The following is a 27755-nucleotide window of genomic DNA, read 5'->3' as shown; positions in this document are numbered from 1 at the left end:
CTGCTTACAAACCTCATGTTAACAGACGCTAAAGTTTTAGCTACCTTTTCTTTCAGGTCATTGACCTGAACTCATTTTGCTCACATTGTATTTATTCACAATACCTTAGCAGCAGCAGCAAAAATACCTAAAAAAAGAATACAGTTGCAATAAATAATGCTGCTGCGTGAATTCACGGTCTCACTGAACCAAGGAAGCTCAATGAAGCACTGGCATGTTTCTGCATCAGACTGCAAGTGAGCAACAACTGTTACAGCTTTATCTTGGTACAATACTGCTGACTGATTCAATTAAAGTATTACATTCTTCTTTACTTAGATACCTCCTGGCAGCCCCAACCAATACGGCAGATGAGCACTTTTGTCAGTTGCTACTCATACCCCAACACCTTTTCCCCAACCTCTGGGGAGGCGTATAGCAGGTGGCACACGATCTTCATCCAATTATATATTCCCACTTCTTTTACAGATCTGCGAAAACAAGCTTCCATGAACATTCATTTCTTTGCCTGAAAAAGAAAGCTAACCAGCTAACTACTATGCAGGTGGATGAGTCAACACTGGTGCAACATTTCAAGAAGCATATGTTAACATATGTAATCTAACAGTAATGCTCTGAACTGAACCCCTGTGGGTCCTGCTCCACAGCCACCCCATCTCAGTGTTGCAGGTCATCAACTGTTTCACTGGTAGATGCACATTTATGGTACCTTTTAATTTACTCCTACTCCAACACGGAGTAATAATTAGCTGCCCAGTTGCAGCCTGCCCCCCCAGACCAGACACAACAGTGCCCCCAGCTCTCACCCAGCACCGCCAAGCTACACGTGGGGTGGCCACTGCCAGCCCCCAGCCCCATTCCTCCCCTGGCTGCGCCCGCAAGGCATGCACAAACCAACTGGGACAAAGCGCATCCCACGGCAAGGCAAAGGATAAACAGCCAATTACAGGGTGCTGAGGTATGATACAGTTGACGCAGAAGACATACCAAGCAGATAACCAGCAACACCGTGCCCACACAGCCCCCCTGAAGCTCAGGAAAGGCACACTCACCACTGCGGCTCACCGCCTCCCGCCAGAGCACAGGGCCCATCCACAGCCCCTGCCCAAAAACCCTCCCAAACCCTCCCCCAGGGCGGGGCTTCCTGCACTGACGGGCCAAGGGCACCCATCACCCCAGGAGGGCAACCGCCCCAATGAGCCTCAGCTGGGGCTGTGAGCCGCACACCTGGCCTGGGGGCAGCAAGTGTCAGCCCCCACCCTGCCCCCGGCTCCACTCACCCTCTGCCCCACACAAAACAGCGTCCCACAGGCGCACAGGTCCTGCCCCAAACAACCGAATGATTTCTTGAAGCACAAACACCTCGGGAGTCTTAAAAGTGGTTTCTTGCAATGCACTGGAAAGCAGGTAGTCAAGAGCAACCCTTTCCCATGGGCAAGCAGACGGTGTTATCTCCCCTTCTCCTCCCCCAGGTGATGCTCGTAAACTAAGTAAGGGCAGCAAGCATTTGTAACATCACCCTGCTGCACAGCTGTCTAAACGCACGTAGAGCACGGAAATTGAAAATACAGATCTGTGTGTGCAATACACTTTTATTTTTTTAAACTTTGCAGTCATCTCGGAGTAATCATCATGTAAACAGTAGGATGGGATTACATTGAGTCGTACGCAAATGGCTCAAGAACACCTCAACAATTATGACAAGGCATTATAAATAACTTCTCTTAATAATATATATTTGTCTTTTTCAGTACATTAAAGAGCTGCCGCTTATCTAGAATTAGCTAGGAAGTAGTTTAAATTATAACCTCCAAGAAACACATCTCCAAACTTGAAAGTCTCTCTAAGGTTCGCTAGCTCCATAACATCTATGTCACAGGTTAAGCATACGACTACTTGGGTCAGAAGTGTTTTCTTCGTAACAGATTTTTACTTTATCATTGCACAAAGCCCTATTACTTTCACTCCACTTTGGTATTTTGCAGAACTTCAAGTAAAGCTTCAGTTCCATTCTTCAACTTCTTATCACCTGTATGAAACCAGTTTCTGCTATTAAGGATAAGTTGGATCGGAGATGGACACAGTAAGCTGTCTACCGTAATAACAACAGTTCAAAGTAGTTCTAGCTCAGAGTCCCCAGTAAAGCATAGTCAAAATACTCTAACAACTTTTCTACTGTATATCCGCTCCTTGCTCAGATAACTACATATATTTATATATACAGTACCATAGGTATGGTACTTCTAGAAAATGGAGATTACTTAAGCAGCCTCAGGCACATTCTTAAAACATTAATGTCTGCAAGGCACCTCCCACGCCCTTGACAATCAGTTTGTGGACTGGTTTTTAGACACACAACCAACAAAAGCTTGCTAATGCCTAATTAAAGAATTTCCCAAAACCCCTAGAAGTTACCAAATACTTCAAAGATATACCTGAAACTTATTTAAATAATGGGAGATTAACTGCAAATAGCACATAATCAAGTCAAATCATTTTCTTATTACTAGGATGTGTAATGCATAAATATATGAAAAATAAAATTCACAGTCAGTTTTAAAGCTAGAATTCAAGTTTGGCTAATAATTCTTAACTTTTATATTTATGTTAATTTCTAAATAGAACAGAACAGAGGCAGATATTATCAACCACAAGTACAGGTAAAATAGTATCACTCAAAGTTTATGAAAGAAGTAAGCTTGATAGAAAATTCCTTTTGTAACCAATAAATACAGTCACCTGAGTGCATTTCCACAGGCTTTTCACTTAGGGGGAATCCAAATCAACTGCTAAGAGACATTTAGTAGCATTTTGAATGTTAGCAGCAGCAGCGGTGTAGCTGTGGGCTTTGCTTGTTCTGACTTTGTGAATTGCTAGAGAATGAAGCAGAACTCAGTGTGTGGTGCATTAATTTTTCTTTGCATCTAAGCTGGCGTCTTCGCGATCTCGCAATGCGGCTTGGGGTCAGGGACAGACATCAGCTGACACTTAACTGAGCAAACCCAATCAGTTTCACTTCATCGGGAATCTCAGTGCCATCACAGCCAGAGGCCTGCAAGTACAAACAGAAATGTTCAGTGTATCACACTACAAAGGAGGATTTGACAGCCATGCTATAAATTTTCCCCATATTGCCTAGTCAGCAAACAGATTACTTGAAGGAAAGCTTTCAGACTGCTTGGTGTATCCTCTGTTACTGTCAGCCAACTGCATCCTTAGTTTTAGCACACTGTTTTAATTGATATTAAAAATTATGAAAAAACACTGGGAAATGAACACTTCAAGACCCAAATTCTTTAACCCAAACTTTCCAGACTGGAGCCAAATGTGCTTTTTCTTGTAAGCATGCTGTTCTCACTCCTGAGGAGGAAATCAACTACATGTATAGAATCTACCTTTTAACATTGTGCTGTAGACACCATATGTCTCATGAGTTCAGCTATCAAGTCTGTTTGGAATACCAACCCACTGAATTTTTAAACAAAAGAAGATTGAAGCAGCCTACAAAGAGTAAACACTAATATTTGAAAAAGGACAGCTCCTTTCTGACAGTACTTTCTGACTAGTACTTGAAATTGTATAGTTGAGATCCTTCATTAAAGCCTGTCACAACAGAAACTGGCACAACTAATTAGTTCATTTTTCACATATAACAGTAAGAATATAAAACCATCTTGCTCAGGACCGAACTGTTACTTCAGGTCTGCATTAAAAAAATGTATTTAAAAATCTAAATGTGTAATTTATTTTTTTTTCTGTAGGACAGAAGAGAATACATTTTAAATACAGGGGGGTTTATGCTTTCTTCACCTGTGTTAGGTAAGTCAAAATAATAATACAATTGGATGAATAGTTTGTAATGGTAAATTACTTATGACAGATACCTTCATACTCTTGGCATATCCCCCCAAAAAAGTCAGAACAATTGGTTCACCCTACAAAGAGGCTCTTGATCCTTTTAAACATTAGTAGCAGTTGAATCCTTTATTAGAACTGGTTTGTGCATACACAATACAAAGTAAAGAGCCCTCAGACTATGCACACAAGGTACAGAGTGACACCGTCCATTGAGTTTTCATGACCAAAAATAAGCTCACTCTATACTTGTGGAAGCATTACATCAGGCTACTCCTTCCAATTCGCTTTGATCAGGCACAGGGAACAGAAGTTCTCTCTTCAGAGAGTATTTCACAGGTCTTATTCCACTGAAGCAGCAAGTTCAAGTTCTGAGATCATCACTTTTGGTTACTATTAAGATACCACCACGTTTTTTGGATTGGGAATTTACTAAATAAATAGGAGTTTGCATTTTGCACTTAAAATACCATGATGAAAGGAGCTAATGCTATTAACATCATTCTACACTAGCTAGCTCTCAGTCTCCTCAAAGCCATGTTAAATAACGTATCGAGGTACGTACAGATTTTTAAATGCCTTCCTTATCGATAAGTGTTGTCTAATATTTAATGCACCTGGAAACTACTAGCTTATATTTTGTGCTCTAGCATAAGTGCAACTACTATACACAAATGGCAACATAAAAGCTCTTAGTATTTGCAATTCACTGTCTATTGACTGAATACATTCTTTCATTAATGTTTTTTTCTTCCCTTTTTCACATGAAAAATCCTTACATAAAATGCAAATTACGCTGCACAATAATTTTGTGTTTCCTTGAGTGTTGCCAAGATTACTCGTGTATTAAAGCAGCCTCCTTCCCAAAGTGCGGACAGCTGGATCCTGCAGGCAAGTCATCATTCTGTGTTAGCCAAGACAACTAAGGGAGATTCAATACTATAGATGTTCTGTAGAATGCCATCATTGTTAAGATCAAACGTGCACTGTTAAAAAAAATATGCAAAAGGGAGATCCAACCTGAAAGACAGATTCATCCAGGCACCTCACTTCAATAACTTTACCATTCTAGCAACCATTAAAGACAAAAATGGTTAAGACTTAAGTTGTTCTTTTTTCCCCAAAGATGAAAATGCTTGCTGTTTGAATAGAAATATTACATACCAGCAAAATACCAGCTAAAGCAATCTGCAAGCAGTGAGAAACTAACCAGATTCTTTGTCCACAAATTGTAGAAACTTATGCAGGAGCACTCTCCAATTGAATTCGTTGAATGGATATAGGATTAGCTACATTTAGATTTTGAATGCCCATGAAATATTTACCCACAAAATGTGTATTAATCAAGTTGTATACAAGTGCTCTCAAATTCATGGAGACCTTGCTAAGAGATAACAAAGAAGCAGTAGGGCATATAAACAAATGACAGTTCTAGGCAACAATTCATTTAGCAACTCCACTACACACTGTAGAAACAGGCAGATACAGAATATATGTTAAATTAATCCAATGATAACAATAAATTAGGATACTTCTTGTGGTTTTGTTCTTTTCCCAGGAAGTAAGGAACTACTGCAGGAAACCTAGGTTAAAAATATCAGGAAGAAACTTACATTAAAAATTCACTTCAGGAATTGCTACCTAGCCAATGGAACTTACCTTGAGAAGGGACAAAAGACACTGATTTTGGATTGTCTATTAATTCCTATTATAGTAAGGAGTAGGATTATAACAGCATTCCCTCACTGGAATCTGAGATACTGTGTGATGGTGCCTGCACCCCAGCAATAAATCCAACTGAATCACAGAAATACCCCAACCTAAATTTTCAAATGGATTTGTTTTCAATGTATATAAAACACTAGACGCATACTATGGGATATTACATTTTGGAATCTCAAACCTCTATTTTAGGTGTGAGCACTAGGAACCCAGACTTTTCTACAGAGCCTGTGGAGCACCTACATGTCTAAATGCTCTTGGTGAGATGCCATTGACTACACAATAAAGCGAAGTCAGATGTTTATAGACAGCAAGAACACAGACCAGCTGCAAAAAGAGAATCATCAGCCATTAAGCTATATTTAGACAGTAAGTGCCACAAAACACAAAACAATTTGGGTTACATGTCTTTATTCCCCCACTCCAACCCCTTCTCAAAAGAAACGTGTAAGTTCTGGTGATTTTACTGGACTGTAGGGGAAAAATGAGTCCAAATGATTTGGTCAGTTAAAACTACTCAAATCTATATTTAAAAAAAATGACATGGGAAGAACAATCCCGAATTAATAAATTCTCATCAACTAGGCCACTTACTCTCTAAAAATGGCTCTCTACAGCCCAGCTGAAGCAGCTGCCTTTATAAACAAAGCTGTGATTCTGAAGGCCTGCTTATCTAGCAGACATTCAGTCTAGTCTTTCATACGCAGCTGAGTCACTCTTAGCAAGAGATGCTGAAAACTAATTGGTAAGAGTTTTGTATTTACATAGCTAATCATTCAATAGCTTTAGGTATGCAAATTTTTCAACTTACTTTTAGCAAGAAATAAAAACAAATGCAGAACATAAATTCTGAAATTTTTGCAATGTAAATTTATTCACATTAAATCATGAGAGCATCAAAATTGACCAAGATTAGGACCCATAGTCCAGGGCACAAAATACAGCACAGAAAAGAGTCCCAGACCCAAAACTAGGGTCTGATGTATATACAAAAGACAGAAAGAGGTGAGGAAGGATAAAGAGCAACGAAATACAGTGGGAACAAGATCAGCCTGCAGGTGTGGATGGTCAATTCAAAGAAGGCTGAAGGGAAGAACCAAGGAGAAGGAAGCAGTGGAGAGGGTGACCTGCACGCAAGAAAAATGGTGGCAGGTGTTGCAAAAACTGGGATTGGAATAAAACATCCAACAGAGGACACTTCAGCCAGGACAGAGCTAAGGGACTGGGACTGGAGGGGAGCTAACCTAACAGCTACAGCTTTCCCCGCTTTACTTATTTCTACAATTCTTCCCAGGGGTTTTCTCCCTGTAGTTTCTCACCTAAACCTCAGACTTCCTCAAAACTCATGTGAATGAGCCTCTTTCCCCCTGCACAGTTTGGGAGCTATATGACTGTATACATCCCCAATGTCATGTCAAAATAGGGTTTAGGGTTTTTTTTCTCTCACACATGGCAACTTCAATCATCTTACTGTCGACACATTTATTCAACAAAATAGCTGCAAATGAGATAAAATCCAGACTCTGTGTGAATACTGTGATAATTAATTTGTTTCTTCCTTCATGCTTTTATTTGCTTTTACTTACCAACTTAAAAGTCAAAGTTTTCAAGGCCTTTGGATCATCTACTATCTTCTGTAAGTTAGCAGCAACTGTAAAATAAAATATGAAAAAAATACAATTTATAGAATTCAACATGACATCAAGCCTCATGTTGAATCTTCTACTGAATTCTACACACATACATATCTGTAAATTACCACTTGAAACAATCACACTCTAGCTGTCATTTGAAAGTCAGAGGGCAGCTGGGCTGCCATAAATCCTGCCTTCTTTCCTTTGAGGTCACTGATACTTTGTGACTATGTGAACAGACTAGCGGGAAAAATCTGCCTGAAAACCAAATTGCAGGGGAAAAAAAACCAAAAAAAAAACCAAAAAACACCCTAATTTTTAGTTTAGTATATTCCATAAAAAATTAAAAATCACACAACTGCAAGTGCAAGGAAAATGGGAGAATCGTGCAGCCAAGGATAAGCTGATGGCTGTCATGATTTATACCATGTTTCTACTATAGCCAGGGCCACCATCAGCATAAGTTTCTAGAAGGCTGTCCCCTCTTAACTTCTGTTTCTCCTGGCTTTATACGTGTGCTTCTGTCCCTTTTGAGGGCTGGCATGAGTACCCACACAGACACTTGGTGATCTGTAACCACTCACTACCAAAAGAAAAGCAAGCAAAAATAAAAAGAGTGATACACAAGGAGCTGTTCTTCAAACTACTTTGAATAAGTATGACCGAGATTTGTCACGCAACAGCAGTAAACAGTTTAATTTGATCTACAGAGCCCAAGTGTCCAGGGAAGGAAGCTGTATGCCATGACAGAAGTAGCAGGAAGCAATAACTTATTCCTTAAACAGAGGAGGAGGTAGAAAAATAATAAGCCCATTTTCTATCAAAACATCTAAGTCACACTTTTAATTAGTCTATTTTTTTACAATATTGCTACCATTAATCTTGACAAAAAATCTGGCTGCTTTCAGCTTGGTACTTTTACTAAACTTGCTCCCCAGCTCTGCAGAGTCATAGATCTGAGCTAACTCGGACCGAATGGCTGAGAGCCTTAGTGCCAGACTGATTTATGAGCACAAGATGTCATCAACAGGACATCAGCATGAGATAAAGACACCACATTTGGCAGAGCTGTTTAGGCAAGATTTTAAAAAGGAAATAAACAGATACTGAGTAGCAGACATTTCTTAGTCCACTGAGCAGGTAAGTACATAAAGCAAAGAAACAAGAAAACATATGTTTTCCATAAATAATACCTTCCACAGACTTCATATGGTGGAAGATATAGAGCCAACATTTGCATGTTGAATGTCCTACTGCTACAAACTCAGGTTCCTGCTTCCTCCATCTTCTAACATCACAATGGTAAAATTTTTACTCCTACTGTGCCTGATCATATATGGTTCACTGCGTAGTAACAGAAATTGGCCTCACAGGGGAAAGTACAGTATTTGGCAAGGGAATTTAAAGTCATAAACAATTAGGCCAATCTAAGACTGTTAAATAGAAATACAATTTTGGGGGTCTCATTTTCTTTATACCACTACAATAGCACCAAGGATTGCTTATATACTTGTAACAAATTTGACCGGGCATGAAAGAGTGTTTGAAAGTAAAAACAAGCCTTAAAAGCAAGCACGAGGTAGATTTTGTAGAGAACACTTTTCAGCAAAAAATAAAGTTAACCTTCACAGTTAAATGAACTCAACTACAGGCACTACAACATAAAGTCTTTCTGTTTTTAAAGCTTCATTATTAATAATCTTCTTTATTCATCACAAACAATTTTTATTTTAATTACACAATTCAGTTCCACAATCAGTAAGTCAATTTTATTGCAATACCTCCTACCTGATAAAATACATGCAAATAGGGATAATGATTTTCATTACAATTAATACTTAGAACCTCATATGCATGCAAAACAGAGTGTTCAGCCTCAAAGCTCCTGAAGCCAAGATAAAATACCTTCAATTTATTATGCCTTAAAAATCTATAAAACAGTATCATGCACTCAAGAGCAGCTCTGGCTTATCCAAATCCCCGTAAAACATGTCTTAAAGAAAAATAAAAAAGAAAGAACAAATTCTCCAGCTAGCATTAGCTGTCTTCACTGGAACCAAGACAGCGCTACAAAACCAGATAGAACCTGGGTCCTAAATCCAAAGATTTCTAACTTCACCTATTATAAAATGTTACAAAAAGATCAGCTTCAAATGCATTCTCATCTTCAGGAGGGGCAGCCTTTTATTTAATGTTGAGCAGTTTTAAACAACTAAGGCAAGTCAGCATGCTGCTTGGCTATTTCGCCTGAATACAAAAATTTCCAGTTGCCCTTAGGCAAAGTTACTGGCAAAGCTGTTATTGTTGCAGTTGCAAACAGCAGCCCATTATCAGCAAGTGTTGTAATAAAGATAACACAGTGGAAGGCAGCACTGAGGAATTCACAAGTAATATCAAAATCTAACCTTCCTGCTGACTCTTTACCAGGAAGGAAATTACAAATTTCAAAGCAAAAATAGCAAAAGATAAACTAGCAATATATGTAAATAGTTAATTCTAATTACTTTCTTTGTTGTTAATTAAGCACCATAACAGAAAGGAGTAATATTTTAGATGGATATCATTCTTCAAGAAAACTGCTTTTCAAAGAACATTGCTCATTAAAAGGCTACAGGGACACAATTTGTTCACTTGTCTCTACTTTTAATATGAACACAAGCCAAAAACTTTTACAGATAAAATGCTAGAGAAACATCTGAAGCAAGCGTTTGAAATATGCTTTATTTTTGCTTCTCTGATGGGCCATAACTAGAGTGGGACATGTTTAATCAAACAGAAGATTAAGAGAATTTAAGGGAGTAATGCCAGATGTTTTCAGGCTATGCTTGAAAATGAGAAAGCAGACCTGCAAAGAGTCCATACTACAAGTTTACATTAAAAAATAGTCTCACCTGCAGTTTTCTAGAGAGAGATCTTTTCAATTTCAATTATACTTGTTCAGCATTTTCCAAGTAAAACTAATATTTCATCTGTGACTTTTCGCACTCTGTGTTTTGTATTTTCTGGTCTATACAGAATAGCAATAAAAATGGTTTTGCCAAAATCATGTCATTAAGCCCATTCGATGAAGCCACCGTGAATGCAAATCCCCCAAAGGCCTGCTTCTTCTGCAACATCTGAAAGCATATGTTAATTAACATCAACTAAGAATCAAATCAAGGTGTGTGTAATTACCTAGAAAAACAATACAGTCCTGTTGGTATCTTTTTCAGTTTTCTAACTCCTTCCTTTTGTTTTGCTAGGTCTTGTCCCCATTTAGACTGCAAGGCCAACAATTGGAGGCAACTGCCCAATTTTGAATACCTATGTCTGCATTTCAGGCATCTACTTAAAATATGGTTCATTCATGAGACAGTCATGCTTTTCACCTTAGTGGAAGCCAAAGGTTCTAGGATCTTGATAAATACATAGCACTGGGCATGTCTCTCTGTATCTTGAAGATCTAGGCTCAACTGGTAACGAAAATCTTTTGGGGCCAAATTCCACTTTTAAGTGGAACTGCTATTAGGCTTTACTAACAAACATCTCTCCCAGCCACTAAGTTGAGGCTTTTTTCATCAAGGAAGATTACTTAGGCTGAGATTCACTAACCCTCCTTTGTTCACACACAAGGTTTTAATTTGGCTTAGTTTTTAAAAAAAGAGCCTAAAGTTTCTAAATGCAGATCACAGAATGGCCAGGGTTGGAAAGGACCTCTGGAGATTGTCTAGTCCAACCGCCTGCTCAAGCAGGTTCACCTACAGCAGGTTGCACAGAGTCATGTCCAGGCGGGTTTGCAATACCTCCAGAGCAGGAGGCTCGACAGCCTCTCTGGGCAGCCTGTGCCAGTGCTCTGTCACACTCAGAGTAAAAAAAGTGCTTCCTCATATTTGGGTGGAACTTCTGTGTTGCAGTTTGTGCCCATTGCCCCTTGTCCTGTCACTGGGTAGCACAGAAAAGAGCCTGGTCCCATCCTTAAGATATTTATAGACATTGGTAAGATCCCCTCTCAGTCTTCTCCAGGCTAAAAAGGCCCAGCTCCCTCAGCCTTTCCTCATCAGGGAGATGCTCCAGTCCCCTCATCATCTTCACTCATCACCCTCAGCTGGACCCTCTCCAGTAGTTCCCTGTCTCTCTTGAACTGGGGAGCCCAGAACTGGGCACAGCGCTCCAAATGCAGCCTCACCAGGCCAAACTAGAGTGACAGGGTCACCTCCTCCACCTGCTGGCCACGCTCCTCCTAATGCACCCCAGGATCCCACTGGCCTCCTTGGCCACAGGGCACACTGCTGGCTCATGGGCAACTTGCTGTCCCCAGCAGTCCCAGGTTTGTCTCCGCAGAGCTGCCTCCCAGCAGGTCAGCCCCCAGCGTGGACTGGTGCGTGGGGTTGTTCCTCCCTGGGTGCAGGACCCCACACGTGCCTTTGCTGAACATCGTTAGGTTCCTCTCTGCCCAGCTCTCTAGATGAACCCAATCACATGTGCAAACACTAGGGAGGAAAATAACCATCCCACTTTCACCACCTCTCCCTCCCTCACACTCCTGACAATTCTTCTATTACAAGTCAGTGAACAAGTCAATTTAATACACTAATGCTCTACCATAAATGAAAAAGAGTTTTACATTAGGAGTTTATAGAGACATAGGAATCGTTCTCTCTGCTGATACTTAAATTACTTGGAAAAGTGGAGAGCATTGTTAAAGATTTGTCTCTGGATTCTACTTTACACCTTATCTCTAAGTTAAGTATACTACTGTTCCTAGTGACAAAGCCATTTTTCTTTGAAGTACTCTGAGTCATGCCTTGGATGTTGTATTTCTGAAACTCATCACAGATTATAGTTTGCCTGCAAGCAGCACCAAGAGACAATTTCAAATTCGGCTGGGAATTCACCATTTCGACAAGGCCTGGATATACTAGACTCAAGTTTATTCTGCAGAGCGTTTTCTCAAGATGTTATGGCCATACTCCTATAAAAGTCAGAAGAAGAAACATGAACAAGATAACTGCAGGAAAAAATTAAGTAGCGATGGAAAAACCTTTGCTGGCAGTAACCTCAAGTAAATAGAATATACTTCAAATCGTGCCTTGGAGGAAAAGCCCTCTTCAAATGTTAGCAGCGGTTAGCACAATAGGCTTTTTGTTGTTTACAATAATAAATGAGGTGTTGTTCCACTTTCTTCAGAAGGCTTCTGAAGGACATACAATCAACCTACGTACCACAAATCATTCCAGGTTCTTTTGCAGGTTGTGCTCAGTGACAAATGGTTGTGCCGCTCTGTCAAAATAAATGTCTGCACTTGCAGAGCACACAATAGGATAAAAGGTCAAACCCAGCATATAAATATACACAACACAAGCTGCTAATTGCAGATGTAAAAAAAAAAAAAAAAAAAAAAAAAAGAAAAACAAACCCCACCACGTAACTACAGTCCTCTAGCATGCATATTTATATAGAATATAGTACAAATCACTCTTTTGATACATGACAATTTTGGCCAACCACATCAATTATAACAAGCTGAGGTAACAGAACAAAGAAGGCCATCTTCAAGATCACAAACTAAGTGAATTACCATACTTCAGGAGGTCTCAAAAAGCTGCTTTGCTCCTGTAAGTGACAGAACTCTGCCTGGCTATTTAAAATTCTTAACACAGCATGAAACCTAACCCTAATGGCTTCTGAATAGGGAAAACTTCTGTAAACGTTAAAATTAATGAGACAGTAAATAAAGCTATATGAAGTACAGTAGAACCATTTCCAGTACAATGCCAACCCAGCCAACTGAGCCCGAGCCATCTGGCATAAACACAGACACAAGCACAATCTAAAGCTTGAGATGATATTTCTGGGGTGCTCTCAAAAGAACAGTGATTCACATGCTTTTCCATTTTGAAGAGAATGGATGGGGAACCTCTGATAGTATGCACAGTAGTTCAACAGTTTGCAAAGCTATTGCATATTGTAATCATGAAATTCAGACATGAGGAAAGGGAAAACATCATTCTGGTACAAAATTACTGTCACAAAAAAACCATGAAAAAATATAAACCTCTGAGAAAATGAAAAATATTTTTATTAAGTGAAAAGTGAAGTTATTTGTATATAGTCCAAAACTCAGCCTATAAGACACCTTCAGCTGCTCCCTACTTCCTCAACAGTATTGCCATTGGGGAGGCCAGACTCAAAGCTCCACAGATTTATTGGCTTTCCTGCTGGTTGTTTCAAATATTACCTCCTCCCCAACTGTAGGTAGTTATTTTGCCATTTTCATCTCATACACGGAGTTCTACATAATTAACTGCCTTGGGAGTCTGCTGATCTGAGGATTAATGCTGTATTCTGCAATACAGGTCTTAGGAAGCAGGATGCCTGAGTGACAGGGAATACTTTTCAATGGAATTACCACTCCTGAAAAATCAGCTGCTGGTAGGGCTTTCTTTCCTCCAAAGGGCCAAATTTATTATGCACACTCTTGAGGCATTTTCACATATTACAAGAGATTTCATGCAATATATACATTAATTTATATTTCATACTACACAGTGGGTTTCATGCATTTGCAAGTTCATACCAAAACCAAAACTAAGTTTTAAAACCTAGCTAGCAGTGGATTATAGTGTATTGTGCAAACAACCAAAGCAATCAACCTTTACAGCTTTTGGTAACAGTTCCTCCAGACGTCCGACTTTCTTATTATCTAATAGCTCACAAACTCTCTGCATGAGAGATTAGAAGGCTTTTCAAAGAGAAGTCAAAAAGGTCTTTTAAGTGCAGAACAATTCCATTAATTCACCCATTCAGGATGCTAGTAATAAAATTTCTTTTGTTTATGTTGCTTGAGAACAGTAGCAAGGGAAATATTAAAGGATTTTGAGATCTGTGACAGCTAACTAATGAGTGTTTATTGCTACAGGACTGCAAGGAGCTAGACATGATTCCTATAAGAAAGAATATAAAAGAAAAAAGAAATATCAACAGCAAGCCTGGCTTCTCTTCTGAGGAAGCTCCTGGACACTGATAAAGCAGAAACATTAAAAAATGTAGAAATTTATTATTTACGAAGAGGCACTCATTAGGCATTTATCAAAGGGAGATCAAGGCTCACAAATTTGTCTGAATTCTCAAAGTACATTGCTGAATTAGTAGCTATAGATGAAGACAGCTTAAACCACCTCCATTTCAACATTTGATACTTTAATATCCAACAGCTTGATTTGCAGCCTCAGAATCAGAAAATATAGCTTACAGATACAGGGTAACAGAAGGCCAAAGCTGTTCTCCCTTGAAAGGAACACTGGGAGCCTGAAAAAACATCTCCTACAGCATCCTTATGAACCACAGTTTCACAGTGCAATTCATACGGCTCAAAGTACTTATTAAAACTACTTGAGCTCTGTGGTTCACATGGTAAACCCAGGAACATATTCTATTTCTTGTGTGTGTGAAGTACCCTGACATGAGGAAGAACTGTACCAAGTAAAACCATCCTCACCTCCCAAGGAATGGCCCAACATATAGCAGCAGTAAAGAAAGGGGGCAAGCAGTACTGCACATTATACACAGAACACTCAAAGGTGCATGCTGTGATACCCCTAGTTGAGTACCAAAATCTGTACTGATTTAACTTAGGTATTAATTCATTTATTATATATAGACAAGCAAGGTTTAGGCTAGTTTGTCTTTTTTAGACATTTTAAGGTCATTAACTAGTAGTTCAGCATCAGGGTAACTTGTTCTAAAAAAGGAGCGCAAGGGGGAAGTGGGACCAAGGCTTCAACAGCTAACCAGTTATGGTATGTTATTCAAGAGTGGAACAGGCAAAGAGATGGAAGAGACATCAGGGACATACATTCCTGATTGACCCCTATAGACAAAGGCCTTCAATATTTATCCTTGCTGAAACTGAAAAAAAAAAAAGTTTATGGAATAATAGTAGACCTCAAATGTCTTCACATTAAGATACATTAACATGGGGTATTAATACCCAGGGGTCATAGATAAAAAAAACCACAAAACCAAAGACTGATAAAGTAATATATGAGATGTCATTTTTCTTTAGGTAGCTGATGGAAGAATTCCCACCCGACAGAATTAGTATGTTTTATAAAACAGAAGCGCTGTATCAAAATTGAAAATGAAATAAGTTAGTCCTCAAAATCTACTTATTTCAATTCAAACAATGCATCACTAAACTCCCAAATTCTCAATTATTTAGTATGGATATCTGATCCCAAGGTAATGCTTTACATTCTACAATTTCTGGAAAAAAACAAGACTGAAAATGCGATAACTGTTTTTATTGATTAAATTAAAATATTAATATAACTGGCAAATTGTACTTTTTCCCAGAAACTTATGAAAAAATAGAAGGTTGATATTTCAGATTGATTCCCTGCCCCACCCCGAGTGTGTGAAGAACACTTAGGCAAACCACCACACATCTAAAACAAAATGTCATAAAAATGTAAGTAGAATATATTTGGATACTTAAATGCTTATCTATTTCAGATCTTGACTCTGAATATCTAATGGATAGATTATCCAGGAAGATGAGGGAGGAGTAGATATAGATTTCACAATTTCCCTTTCATTTCAAGAAAAGCATTTTGATGACCCTGAGCATGCTAAACCTCAGTCTTGTCTCAAATGAACATTTAAAATAAGAATTTAGACCTGCTGCCCAACATTGCTAGTAGGGATATTTAAGAAGCCTGAGATATTATGGTAAACTGTGCTCATAAATTCTCTATACAAAAGAACAAGTCAGAGTACGAGGTTATAAAAATCACTTGCCAGTGACTGAATGAAGAAAGCAAGCGCTACCTTTCAGACAAAGGTTTTGACAATAGTTTGATAGTCACCCTCATATTGAAGACAGCTCTAACAAATACCTTCATCATGCTAGATTAGAGTTGAAATGTAGGTCTATGCAGAAACAAGGCAGGTCACATTCTGCTATGCATATTATTACTCGGTAATCTCCTCTCCCCATCAGAGCTTCACAGCTCCTCCTGTCCCAAGTTCTGCTATGAATTATAGATATTGTTCTGACAAAACTATTAAGAAGATGAAATAGCAGCCAGGCTACTTCAGTACCTTATATCTGAAACTTGAAACAAGGAATAATATATTTAGAAAAGACTCCCTGATGTGCAGGAGTTAGGTTCTGAAATAGACTACGCCTAGTTTGAAGAACCTCAATAAATTCTTATTTTGACACACTAACCACTTGCAGAGAAGTGAATGCCAGGGAAAAAAATAACAGCAACTAAATTACTGTTGAAAAGAGGAACATTACTTACACTGCTGTCTTTGCAATTTCTGATTCAAATTCACAGTTGAGTTTTGTGGGTTTTTTTAACTAGAAAGGAAAGACCTCAAAGACTACAATTCAGACCTATGAGGGCAGGGAACACACTCTAGGCCCAAGAGTTTATCACCTACTGTTCCAGGCAAAACCTAAACAATCCCACTAATAAACATATGGATTTATTCCTCACTTACACAGTTAAGTAGGAACTGATGGACTGCATGCCGAAAAAAAAGGAACTTGCTTTGGCAGCAACTTCCACTTTTTTTTTTTTTTTAAAGTAGCTAAAAATTATTTTTTACTTGATTATGGCTATAAAATAAGCATCTTTACTGTGATACGTGAATATACGTGTATGTGTGGAGAATAATTTGCACACTCTGAGAATTTCTTACATCACATATTTAAAGCTCTGCCATAACCACCATCACAGCAGTGGTGTTTATTCAACTAACACAATACTATTTTTTTCATCTTAAACCTCTAAGTTTCCTCCACACTGAAAATTCAGCAAGGTGGGAACTTGCAAGAAACCTGCCAGTTTCACACCATATACTTTCTCAAGTACACCTTTTACGTACAACACCTACAGCTAAAATAACTGTGAAGACACAATTAGGTGCAAAGCTTGGTTATCTGTGGGTGTACCTCAGGCTTCCAGAATTATGAGTCACCCTTCAATGCACTGACTTTAAATGAGCCAGATGTGTTAAAATATTTGAGTCTTTAGTTAAACCCTGGGGAATTGAGAGATATTCTCCTATCTGTAATGTATTTGCATATCTTGCTAAAGAGATACGGAGTTACCCGCACACCTTGAAACCACAAGAGTATCTACAAAATGCCTTAAAATACAGTCAGGTTTTCATTAAAACTTTGTTTGCTGTATAATACATTAAAAATTAAATGCAAAGTATTTAGTTTATTGTTTGAAATTAATTGTTAGGTTTATGGGCACACTGAGAGCTGGAACATATAAAAACATGATACACTTAACTAAAAAAATCAGTTATTTCATTCAGTTTGAACCACAAGAATAAACACACAAGAAAAAAACCCAAAACATCTAACAAATTCCCTCAAAGACTATAAAAATCAGCACACTTCAAAACATTACTAATATTAAATGGCAAGCCTATGCTGCCTTCAAATGGCAGTCCTATCCAAGTCACCTACCCAGACCAGCTTTACTGCTCTTTGAGGACATAAACTAATGCAATAGTTTTCTACTCATGAAGCACTATCCCATTTTCTGATTACAGTAATTAGCCAGAATTAGTTGAACAAAAAGCATCACTTCATTCAGTTTCAAACATGATTAAACTAACAAGACAGCAAAGTAAACTACATGTAAGCAAATCCAGAGCAAAACCAAGGAAAGCAAAAGGATATTCACTGTGTAACTCTGTGGCTTTTCCAGAAATTGGATTATTAGTGCCACTATGAGTTAAAATGTTGTTACAGACAGTATACCAACAAACTGGGCTTCTACTTTTTCATCTTTCTATTTTAGTATGAAAGTACCTTCAGCACCAGTAGACGTGACACTGTAAAACAGTCAGCCTTCCAACTTCAAATGCTTTAATACTGTGATTAATTGGGAACCATACATATTACTTACTGTTTAACATCCCTTGAAATAATGTTATTTTGGATTTGGTCAGATACATATTCTCTGCAGTCACAGCCAAATAACCCATCCACTGCCATGATTTTTTTTTTTTATTCTAGATGCCAATTTAAGTACTGCCTACTTACCACAGTAAGTTACCAAATAAAAAGGCTACACCCCCCTGGCACACAAACACCACCACCACCCCACCAAAAAAAATATCCAACAACCCCAAACCCAAACCCCTTAGTCAAACTATTATGGCATCTATTGTATTCACACTTTAAGAAAACATTCAAAATGTCTATGAAAAAGCTTGCTACTTTCAAAAGATGATCTCATTTCAAAATATGATCTATTGGGTTTTCAGCTGGTTCTTCTAAACACATTAGGCATTTTAGCAGGAAGCTTTTGTTTTGACTGACTAATAGCTGTTCCTCTGGTTACTAAGTGGATACCCAGGTCTGGCTCCAACACCAGACAGATACCCATTTACCAGTAGTTAATGTCTGCTGTCTTTAAAAGTGAAGGTTTACCTTCTGTGATGCTCAAGGTATTCATGGATACTTTCTGACAAACACACCTAAAATAAAGGTGCATTGATATAGTGAAGGGCAACTGCACACTTCTTGATGGCATTGGACATCAAGGCTTTTATTTAAGCAGTATTAAGGAAGGGAAGTATTCGGGGAGGCTGTACACTGCACTTCAGTAACTAACATACCTTTAGGTTCTGAAATTTAAGCAAGGCCTCTAGAAGATTAACTATAGCCTCAGGCTTCAATGAAATTATATGCACATTTTATACACCGGTGAAGTAGGACTGCGACTGTGATTCTCAACAGAACTGACTGCTGATATGATTTGAGTTTCCTTTAAGTATCAAAAATATAATAAAACATTATTGGGTTAATGTTTACTAGCCAATACACATATATTGCATATACACACAGATTTAATCCCAAAATGTATTGTGAAAATAGTCCAGATCTTTCATATGATTTAACAAAGCTTTTCAGTACTGCATAAAAATACCTCATCAGCTAAACCCCAGTGCCTACATATAAGCTCCAAGACTTATTGCCCTGTGCAAACGTGAACTCTGGTCTTTTAAACAAAATTTTCTGCCCTGCTTCCCTTGATCTAGGGATCTCCTGTGAAACAACGCTACTGTCAAGAAGAACAGAACCCAGTCAATCGTAGCCAGAACTGAACATGCAAGGTGGGATTTCTGCTTCTCTGCAGAGCAGGTAGCTGCGCTTATTGCTTATCAGAATGGAGATCTTCCTAGGAAGCCTGTGTTTAAGTGAAGCAAATTCAGCAAGACTCAAAAGGTGAAGCATGTTGATGCTTAGCAGCAAATTCTATAGAACTTACACGTCAGCTGGTCCCTACTAATAGCTTCAGATCACGTATGCCATGGCCATACTTTCCACAACACCTTTTGCTGACTCCTGTTCAAGTGTCCTTTCAGAAAATCGGCTGTTATGCTAACAGATGCTTGAGTTCAACATAAGCTCAGGTATTTTCACCTTTTTTCTCCCAGCCTCTACATGTTCCAATATCCATTAAAAGAAACTACAGGAACAACTTTTATGAGACTATCTCAGAACTTTGTTTTCATTTGTGTTACAGAGGCTGAATTTCTGCATGCTTCAGCTGAAAAGTGAAAGGCAATTTATCAGCTGCTTTCAATCTTGAAGCTAATGGAATCAGTTCTGGTGAAGAAGGTTAACTAAGCTCTTCTATGCTATTCCTCTCTTCCTATATAGTAAGATTTTAAACCTTTTAATTCTGAGTGAACAAGGTGGCAAAATCATTTTACACAAAAAAAAAAATTAGTTTTGTAAGCAGATTTCCATTTTCAGCACCATCTGCACTCTTATATGACCTACTGCTTTAAACTAAGGGACTGAAATATTTCTTAGGACTGCACTGCTACAGTGAAATTCTGAAATTGGCAATAATCTGCTTGCATGCAAGTTGTTTTATTCCATCTCCATACAACATTTAGCCAGTTTTCCCAAAGCAAAGCGCAAACATATTCCAGCTTAAGTCCAACTTTGGTATTTTTTTTATTTTTTTTTAATTAAAATAAAACTGCATTTAGCAGAACTTGTCTTTCGGTAAAACATGAAATCTAAAGTAGTTTTCTAGGAAGACAATGTGCAAACATACTTGAATAACTTCACAAGTGAAGCAGACACAAGTGAAAATTGTATAGCACAAAGTCACACAAGAATTTGTGCCCGTGGAATGTGAGGTAAGTTACACCATCATAGAAAAATGAACACATCATTACAATTAATGAAATTAAATTTAAAGTTGAATGCTTTCATTATATACAAGAAAATGTATTTCCTTACTTTTTTTTTTAATACCACAATAAAAAGACGAACAGGAAAGAACAGAAAGGACCATCATCATAGTGCTAAAAATGCTGCAATTCAAAGCAAGAATTAAGGAAGGAAATAAACTTCTATGATTCACTAGACAGTGTCTCTAACCAAGCCTGCTAGAGAAAACCTTACGTATTTAAATATTTGTGCTTCTTCAAGTACCAAAGTCCCATCACTGAAGCCATGAGAGATACCTACCTTCACTTGCCTTTCCCCCATCACTCCCCCTGAAAGATGGCACTCACTGTGCCATTTCCATGGAAGTACTGGCACTTTGCAGCAGAAGGAAAAGGGAAGAGTAAGGAAAGGAAAAGAGGTCTCGCTGGGACCCTGCAGGACATGCACTGCATCATCGCCAGCCGTGACTCTGACTTCTGCGCAACACAGCGTGCCAGCTGACGGCCCAAGCAGGTGGGATAGCCACCAGATAACAATTCTTCTCTTAGCCAGGAAAAAAATATTCATATTTATTTCCTAATGAAGTAAGGTATCTTGTGGCAATGAAAATCCGATCAAAACCATCATCAGCATTAGGGTAATGACATTTTTCATACTGGAAGGTCACAAGGCAACAAACTAAGGCCAAGCTACCGCTCTCCCCTAAACCCTTATAGTAACAGTCCAGCAGAAGTGACTTTAAGAGAAGTGTGCCTGCTAGCCTGTACCATCTGTGAACCTCCCCTCAAAACTTTTTCTAGAAATTAAAATAAAAGGACAGATAAGGCTTTTATTCCTTAGATCAGCTAGAAGCAACCTGTATGCTGAACATCTGAAAGCAAAAAGTATTGGCTTCTCTCTGAAATACTTTACCTACTCTACAAACACACTGAGAACGTGTTTAGCTTATCTGCCAGGCAAGCAACATGAACTCATGGATTTCTAAAACACTCTCCATATCATTGAGTTTGGTAACGATATCTGAACCAATTGATATGAACTTCTTTGATTGCAACATGAAAATTGATTTAGTAGTATTCCTCAATTCACTTCTCATACATTTAGCATCTACTAGCCTCCTCCTGATTTTGGTATGCATCTACTGGTGTTGAGCAACCAGAAGTAGAGAAGGAACTGCAGGGAAATAACCACTTCCAAATTAGCCATCTCTCCCAGGCACTGAATTTCATATAAAAACAAAACCAAAAAAACGTTACAAAATTACTGAAGCACAGGACAGAACACAGAACAGAGAAACAGAGAAGTATCTTTCCTCTCAGCAGCCAGAAAACACTTCCGATTACTTTTTTTAACCACAGAAATAATACCTCCAGGTACAATTTCCATAAATCCTTATCTCTGGCTTGCTTCTACTTCCATGAACCCAAGCAGAATACTAACTTCAGAGCTGCCAAAGCACACTTTACAAAACCCTACTGAAAAAAACATTTTATTGTTAAACAAAAAAATTAAGTTAGCACAAAAATGATCAATCATTGAATTGTAAATAATCCTGCAGGAGATCTGTATTCTATCATCCCTCTCAAACCACTGAAGAGTTCTGACTTCCAAAAGCAATCCTTGGACTGGAATCAAAATTGGCTTGTTGATGGAACTATGCATACATGAAAGCAAAATTAGGACAGAAAGGATTTTGTGAAAAGCAGCATTAGAGAAAACATTTTTCACATCCATTTAACACAAACTTGTCACAAGAGCATAATTGCAAACAAAAATGTAATTTACCTATAACTACATCATGGCCATCAACCAAGCCTGCAGAGAACAGCTCCTGAGAAACGCCATCTGCTGTGTCTGTCCAAAAGGTGAAATGAGTAAGTATGAGAGCCCACAAAAACAACAAAAAGTATCAGTCATCCAACGCAATTTAACAAAAATATATTTTAGTTCCAAAACACCCATGGAGGCAGGCTTGAATTTAAAATTATCTTTAATTAGGAGGAAAAAGATAATTATCTTATCAGCCTCTGCACAGTAAATTGCATGAGGTGATGATTTGATTCATTGCAACCCCCCCACAGACCTTTCCTGGCCACTACTATTTAACTATGTCTTCCTGTACAGCTTACAAGGTTCAGTATCTTCACAACCAAGACAATAAATTTTGTTTTAGTGTGGTTTTCACTGTTTTCTCTATCCCATCCATTGTTCTGCATATCTAGACAGAGACATGCTATATAGGCTTTCTTGTTTGTAACCAGTGTGGCAACAGAGTTACAAAGTCATTATTTTGAGCTTTAGGCTTAAAATAGCTTTTAAGTACTGTGACCCAGGCAATTCAGAGCTTTGGATCAATTTTCCATTAATTGCTGTACCCTCGTGGGTTAATTCCTAAGTTCCTGTGACTAGTACTTGCTCCTGCATAAAGACTTTAGAAAGCTTAGAGGTAAGTAGTAGGAAATAGCAGGAACAAGCCCAAATTCCAGCTAAGTCTCAACTGTAATATGGCCTCTACATCAAGTGTCTGCATGGAGCAAGCACGTACTTTGAGGCAGTTACACAGAGCTGCATATTTAACACTCACAAGTAAAAAAACAATTTATCTCAGCTAGCTGCAGTTTCTGGAGAGCTCTGAAGATGAGAATCACAGCTACCTTCTGTCTGCACCAGTGACTAACTACTATGAACAGTCCTGGTATGGTGTACCCTCTATTTTCTGAAAGTAAGAATTCTCAAATGGCATATGTAACTGCTTAGAAAGTATTTAACTAATTCTTTTGACAAGCAACTAAACCAAGATGCTCTGTGCCCAATTAAGTAAGAGATCTCTCATTATTGCCCATTGCAAAAATCAATGAGAAATGCAGGCAGACAACAGAGAGTATATGCATGCGCAGAACTACCGCACATGAAAGATATTATGATTTACAGGAAGAGAGACACCTCTTTCAATCTAGATTCATTTTTAGGTGGAAGTTCTTTGAAGACTATTCTAAATATAGTGAATACTGACTTCTGAGAAATATGAAATGTGTTCATAGTTCAAAGTGTTGCTATTTAACAAGGATGGTATCTTCTTACCAAACAGATCAGCCTCCTCTGCATTTTATCGCAGTACTATTGGGTTTTCTTCAAACAAACCTATCTTTATGAGTTCTTACAACTCGTAGCACTGGAAAGCCAATACAGTTCTGCAAGTATGCAGTACAGTTTAAAGTTTCAATGCCAGAATTTCTTTCTGTTGGTGATACCAAAGCCTGAGATGCAACTCAACTTTCAGTTGAAGACCGCATTTGAAAAATGGTGTATACTTCATACTTGTTAATATAACTTCTTTTATTACAAAGGGGAAGAAACATAAATATTACCACCATCACCACATACACTTCTATGGCTACTATATTACATTTCCTACAATGTTTTCCAAATGTGAAAAGGAAATTCCAAAACTATAAATATTGCTATGCAAGACCTCATATACTGCAATAGATCATTTCAATAAGACATGAAATTGATAAAGTATACTGTGGATTAAGTCTTCTAATATATACTATATATTACACAACCCTGCCACTAGGATTTACATACATCTGCTAGTCTTGTTCAAGTGAAATTCAATATAAAGCTTTGCACAGTAGGAAACATTCCAGAGAGGTAGTTTGTATTAACCATAAGCAGTAATCAATTTCTGAAATACCCTTTGAGCAATAAGAGAATAATTCAATTGAAGGAGCCTTACCTCTGCCTGGAGTAAACTCAAACCGTATGTCATTAAGCTCTTTCCTGGAGTTCCTGAAAAACATTCAGTGTATACATTAAAATGTAATCAAGAACAGAACAACTATTCCATTCCTACACCCAAAGAATACCTATGGCATTGACAACTCCACTTTTGTAGTGTGAATTTCCTCAACTTTAAAAAACACTGATTTCCCAAAGCTCCTAGACTGGAGAGACTCCACTGCATTGGCAGTATTTTTGGGAAAACTAAAAGCCAGACATGCTTAAGCTGAAAACCGCCTTTGGTAACCTAAAGGGTAAAATAAATATTTTGCTTTCCATCTTCAAAAGACACTCTACCATACTGACTCTACTCATTCAACATAGTCTGAACCATAAGTCTACCCCTTCTCCTCCAAGAGTAACAAAATACTCACTTGGACTTACAGCTCCCTGTCTGAGATCCCATGTATACAGAGATGCTTGTTTAAAAGACAAAGTATCTAGCAAACATTGAATGCTGAAGTTTTTGACGCAGTGTTTAAAAATGTGTTTTGGAATGAGTTGTTTCTTTCACTGACAACTACTGTCCCAGCAGCAAGGTTGTCTCTACACATAACATAAACAGGAGAGCGTGAAAGCCAAAGGTTTTCTGCTTTCCCGTTTGCCATGAAGAGTGCTTTAACCAGTTTGGTGTACAACAGTCATAAGGGACTTAATACCTACATTAAAGAACTCCTTTACAGTCTCATACTGTGCTCCAAACCTCCATTCCTAGCACATTTCCAGCTTCAGATTTAGTTAATAATTTCTACCATCAATAAAACATTAGTGTCTTTGCAAAACAGACGTCCATCTCATTTTTGGAAATGGCAAGTCGACTGAGCATAAGCATAAACTTAATTGCTGTAGCACACTTTTTCCAATGAATAGCTCAATCCACTTGAAAAGCTAATAGCAACAGAATGTGTTTTGCAGTCCATTATTCTTCTTCTCAGCAAGGAAACCGTATGCAAGCTCATATTTCAGCATACTAGGCCGTGAAGTCTTGCTGTGGGAAAACTAAATCCAATAGGCAGGCATACTCAGCTGTGACTTACAGCTATTAACACTTGCTAAATACTTGTAAGAATATCAGAGTCAAAAAACAGCAAAATGCAGGAACACAAAACCCAAAATGACTGGCAACACAGACAAGAGCAAGACAGCAAACCCTGAAAAATAAGGATGCTACATGTAGTGCTTAAAATGAAAAGCACTCATTTACTGAATATACTGAATACTTCAAAGCTGAAGGAGTTTCAGGTTCCCAAAATTCTACTCTAAATAAAGAGTTATGGGAGGAGTTTAAGATCACTAATACAAAGGTGCAGATAATGCAGCTAGCCCCATACAGACTCATAAGGCTCATTTACTTCTGTTGTAGAAATCTGCTGCCATTATATAGAATATTGCACTATCTATTTTTATTCAACAGAGAATTAGTATGAATCTCAGTTCTTTTTTTCCCACCTCCCAGAAAAACATGGATGGCTTTCTCTTAAAATTAAAAAAAAAAAAAAAATTAATCACATATGACTATCTCTGAGTTCCCTTTCAACAATCCACTTCCTTTTGCTGAAACGCATTATACACAATAAACCTATTAAAACTGCCACTTTTCAAAAAAGGGAAGTTGGACAGAAATTTAGCATTTTTCTTAAATATGTTTTGACTGAATGTGGGATGCAGCTGAGACTTAAATACTCATTTCCTGCACATGCTTTTGAAGAAGCAAATCAAGTGAATAAAAACTCATCTCACACCTTTGCAGAAGTAAACCAGAAACTTGTTACTCTTATTAGCAGCTATACTGAACTGCTCCAGCCTGCGTATCTTTTTCCACAGAGTCAAACGCTAAAACCAGCTGAGAAGTAATTCTGCAGATTTTGCACTCTTGCAGTTATCTATCTAGAAACTAATACATTAGGCTCTCAGATTATATCTATTCACAGACCTCCCGCAAGTAGAACATCCACCATATAAAAAGGCACTAAGTAATTACAAACTCTAATCAAAATCAGCAGCTTTCTCGCAGGCTGATACAGCTACGTGAAAGACCAGCTGCTCCTGATACAGACTCTTTCCTCAAGCAGGATGCAAACGGGGTGTATTCTGCTTTGCCTCCAAATTGCAGAATGTCCCAAATAGAAAGTTAATGAGTCAAAAGTGCATATTTAAGTGAAGGTGAAAATTCAAGGAAGGCTGATATGTATTCAGCCAACCAACCTTGCTATGAGTAATAGCTTTGAACTACTTTGAACTTAGGACGCCGCTGCTTTCATCTTAATGGTATGCTGCTACTCGGGAAAGCAAAACAAAGGAAGTTTGGCAAGATTAATTAGCTAGAAGCCTGTAAGTGCTTTTGTTTATGGTTCCATTACCTTCCAGACATTTATTGATTTCCATAAATTATTGATTCCCTTATATATTCCACTAAATAGAAGATGCACTCGAGTTCTCGCCTAAAAGCTGCCCATGCTCTTCTCCAGTCTTCAGACACTCCTCTGGTTCTAGTTAGTGTCACTGTTACTGCAAATTAGTTTGCTAGTTCCCTTGATACACTTTGGTGACAAGTGTTTGGATTTGTTGATTTATTTGTAGGCAGAATTTCCAAGCAGTGTTTCATTTGTTCCATTGGAGTTCTCTTTTTACTTAGATCCATTACAGTCACCATGTAGCAGCACACAGACTTTATTTCTGCTAAACAGAAATAGGATTTGAAGAAAGGCACTTAGTATCTTTGTGATTAATAATTTTATCTTCTTCATCATTTCTTAATGGTCTGTAGTTTCTCTAATGTGTTTGTAAAAAAGTTATTTCTATTTTAAAATGCAAACTCGGACTTTTTGGCCATCTCTTGTAATACCTCTTATTTGGTTCTTGCTCTGTGCCATTACAGAATAATATACCTCATCATGGATAAAAACAGCCCATCTAAGAAGTAGTAAATTTTAAATACTTTTGTGTATTTTAGTACACTGCAGTTTATTGATTTCCTGCAGATTACTTTTCATTATATAGTCACCTCCAACAGGAGAAATTCCACAGAACTGCTTTGAACAAGGGTGACACCAAAGCACAACATGTTAAGACATTTTAGCAGACATCTTTCTTGCAAAGAAATTTCAGAATTTAAAACTTTAGACTTTATGAAAGCATATTTTGCAGATCTTTGTTATTATTTTGTTTTCATCAGGACCACTTGATGTGCACACAAGGATTGCTAGATCTGATTTTCTAGGGAATAATGCTTCCTCTAAGAACCGGAAAAAGAACATGGGCCAACCCCATCACTTAGCCCCCCACCTATAAGCTGAGACCATCCTCTCAACAGGACGTGAAATAAAGATGCTCTGTTTTGAAGGAAATTTTTTGCTGAACAATGCTGGTATTTACAAAAAAATCAGGATTAGAAAATAAATTATGAAGACGTTTAGATTGACATAGTTCTACTGAAAAACACCTAAGATGTGAAAGAGATTTCAGGCATTTGCATTTTAAAACAAAGCCTTTCAAATAATTACCTAATGATAGTGTAATTTCTGCTATAGTCGATTAGCTGTGTTCCACACGCTTGA

At 38.1% G+C, this 27755-nt stretch overlaps 1 protein-coding gene across 1 annotated transcript in view; it reads right to left on the bottom strand.

Annotated features, from left to right (window-relative positions):
• Positions 1–1578: 1578 nt before the first annotated feature.
• The window catches only part of STK39 (serine/threonine kinase 39), a 101806-nt gene continuing 75629 nt past the window's right edge, over positions 1579–27755 (bottom strand). The window contains exons 14-17 of the mRNA XM_055813045.1: positions 24155–24207; positions 22201–22269; positions 7164–7228; positions 1579–3052 (exon numbers count right to left, since the gene is read on the bottom strand). Of these exons, the coding sequence (XP_055669020.1) occupies positions 2978–3052; positions 7164–7228; positions 22201–22269; positions 24155–24207 (262 nt within the window). The 3' untranslated portion in view covers positions 1579–2977. The remainder of the gene's footprint in view (positions 3053–7163; positions 7229–22200; positions 22270–24154; positions 24208–27755) is intronic.

Source organism: Falco peregrinus, chromosome 8, assembly GCF_023634155.1.
Source record: "Falco peregrinus isolate bFalPer1 chromosome 8, bFalPer1.pri, whole genome shotgun sequence".
NCBI classification, from domain to species: Eukaryota; Metazoa; Chordata; class Aves; order Falconiformes; family Falconidae; genus Falco; species Falco peregrinus.
The sequence above is the reverse complement of the archived record's forward strand: the minus strand, read 5'-3'. Positions and strand labels throughout refer to the sequence as shown.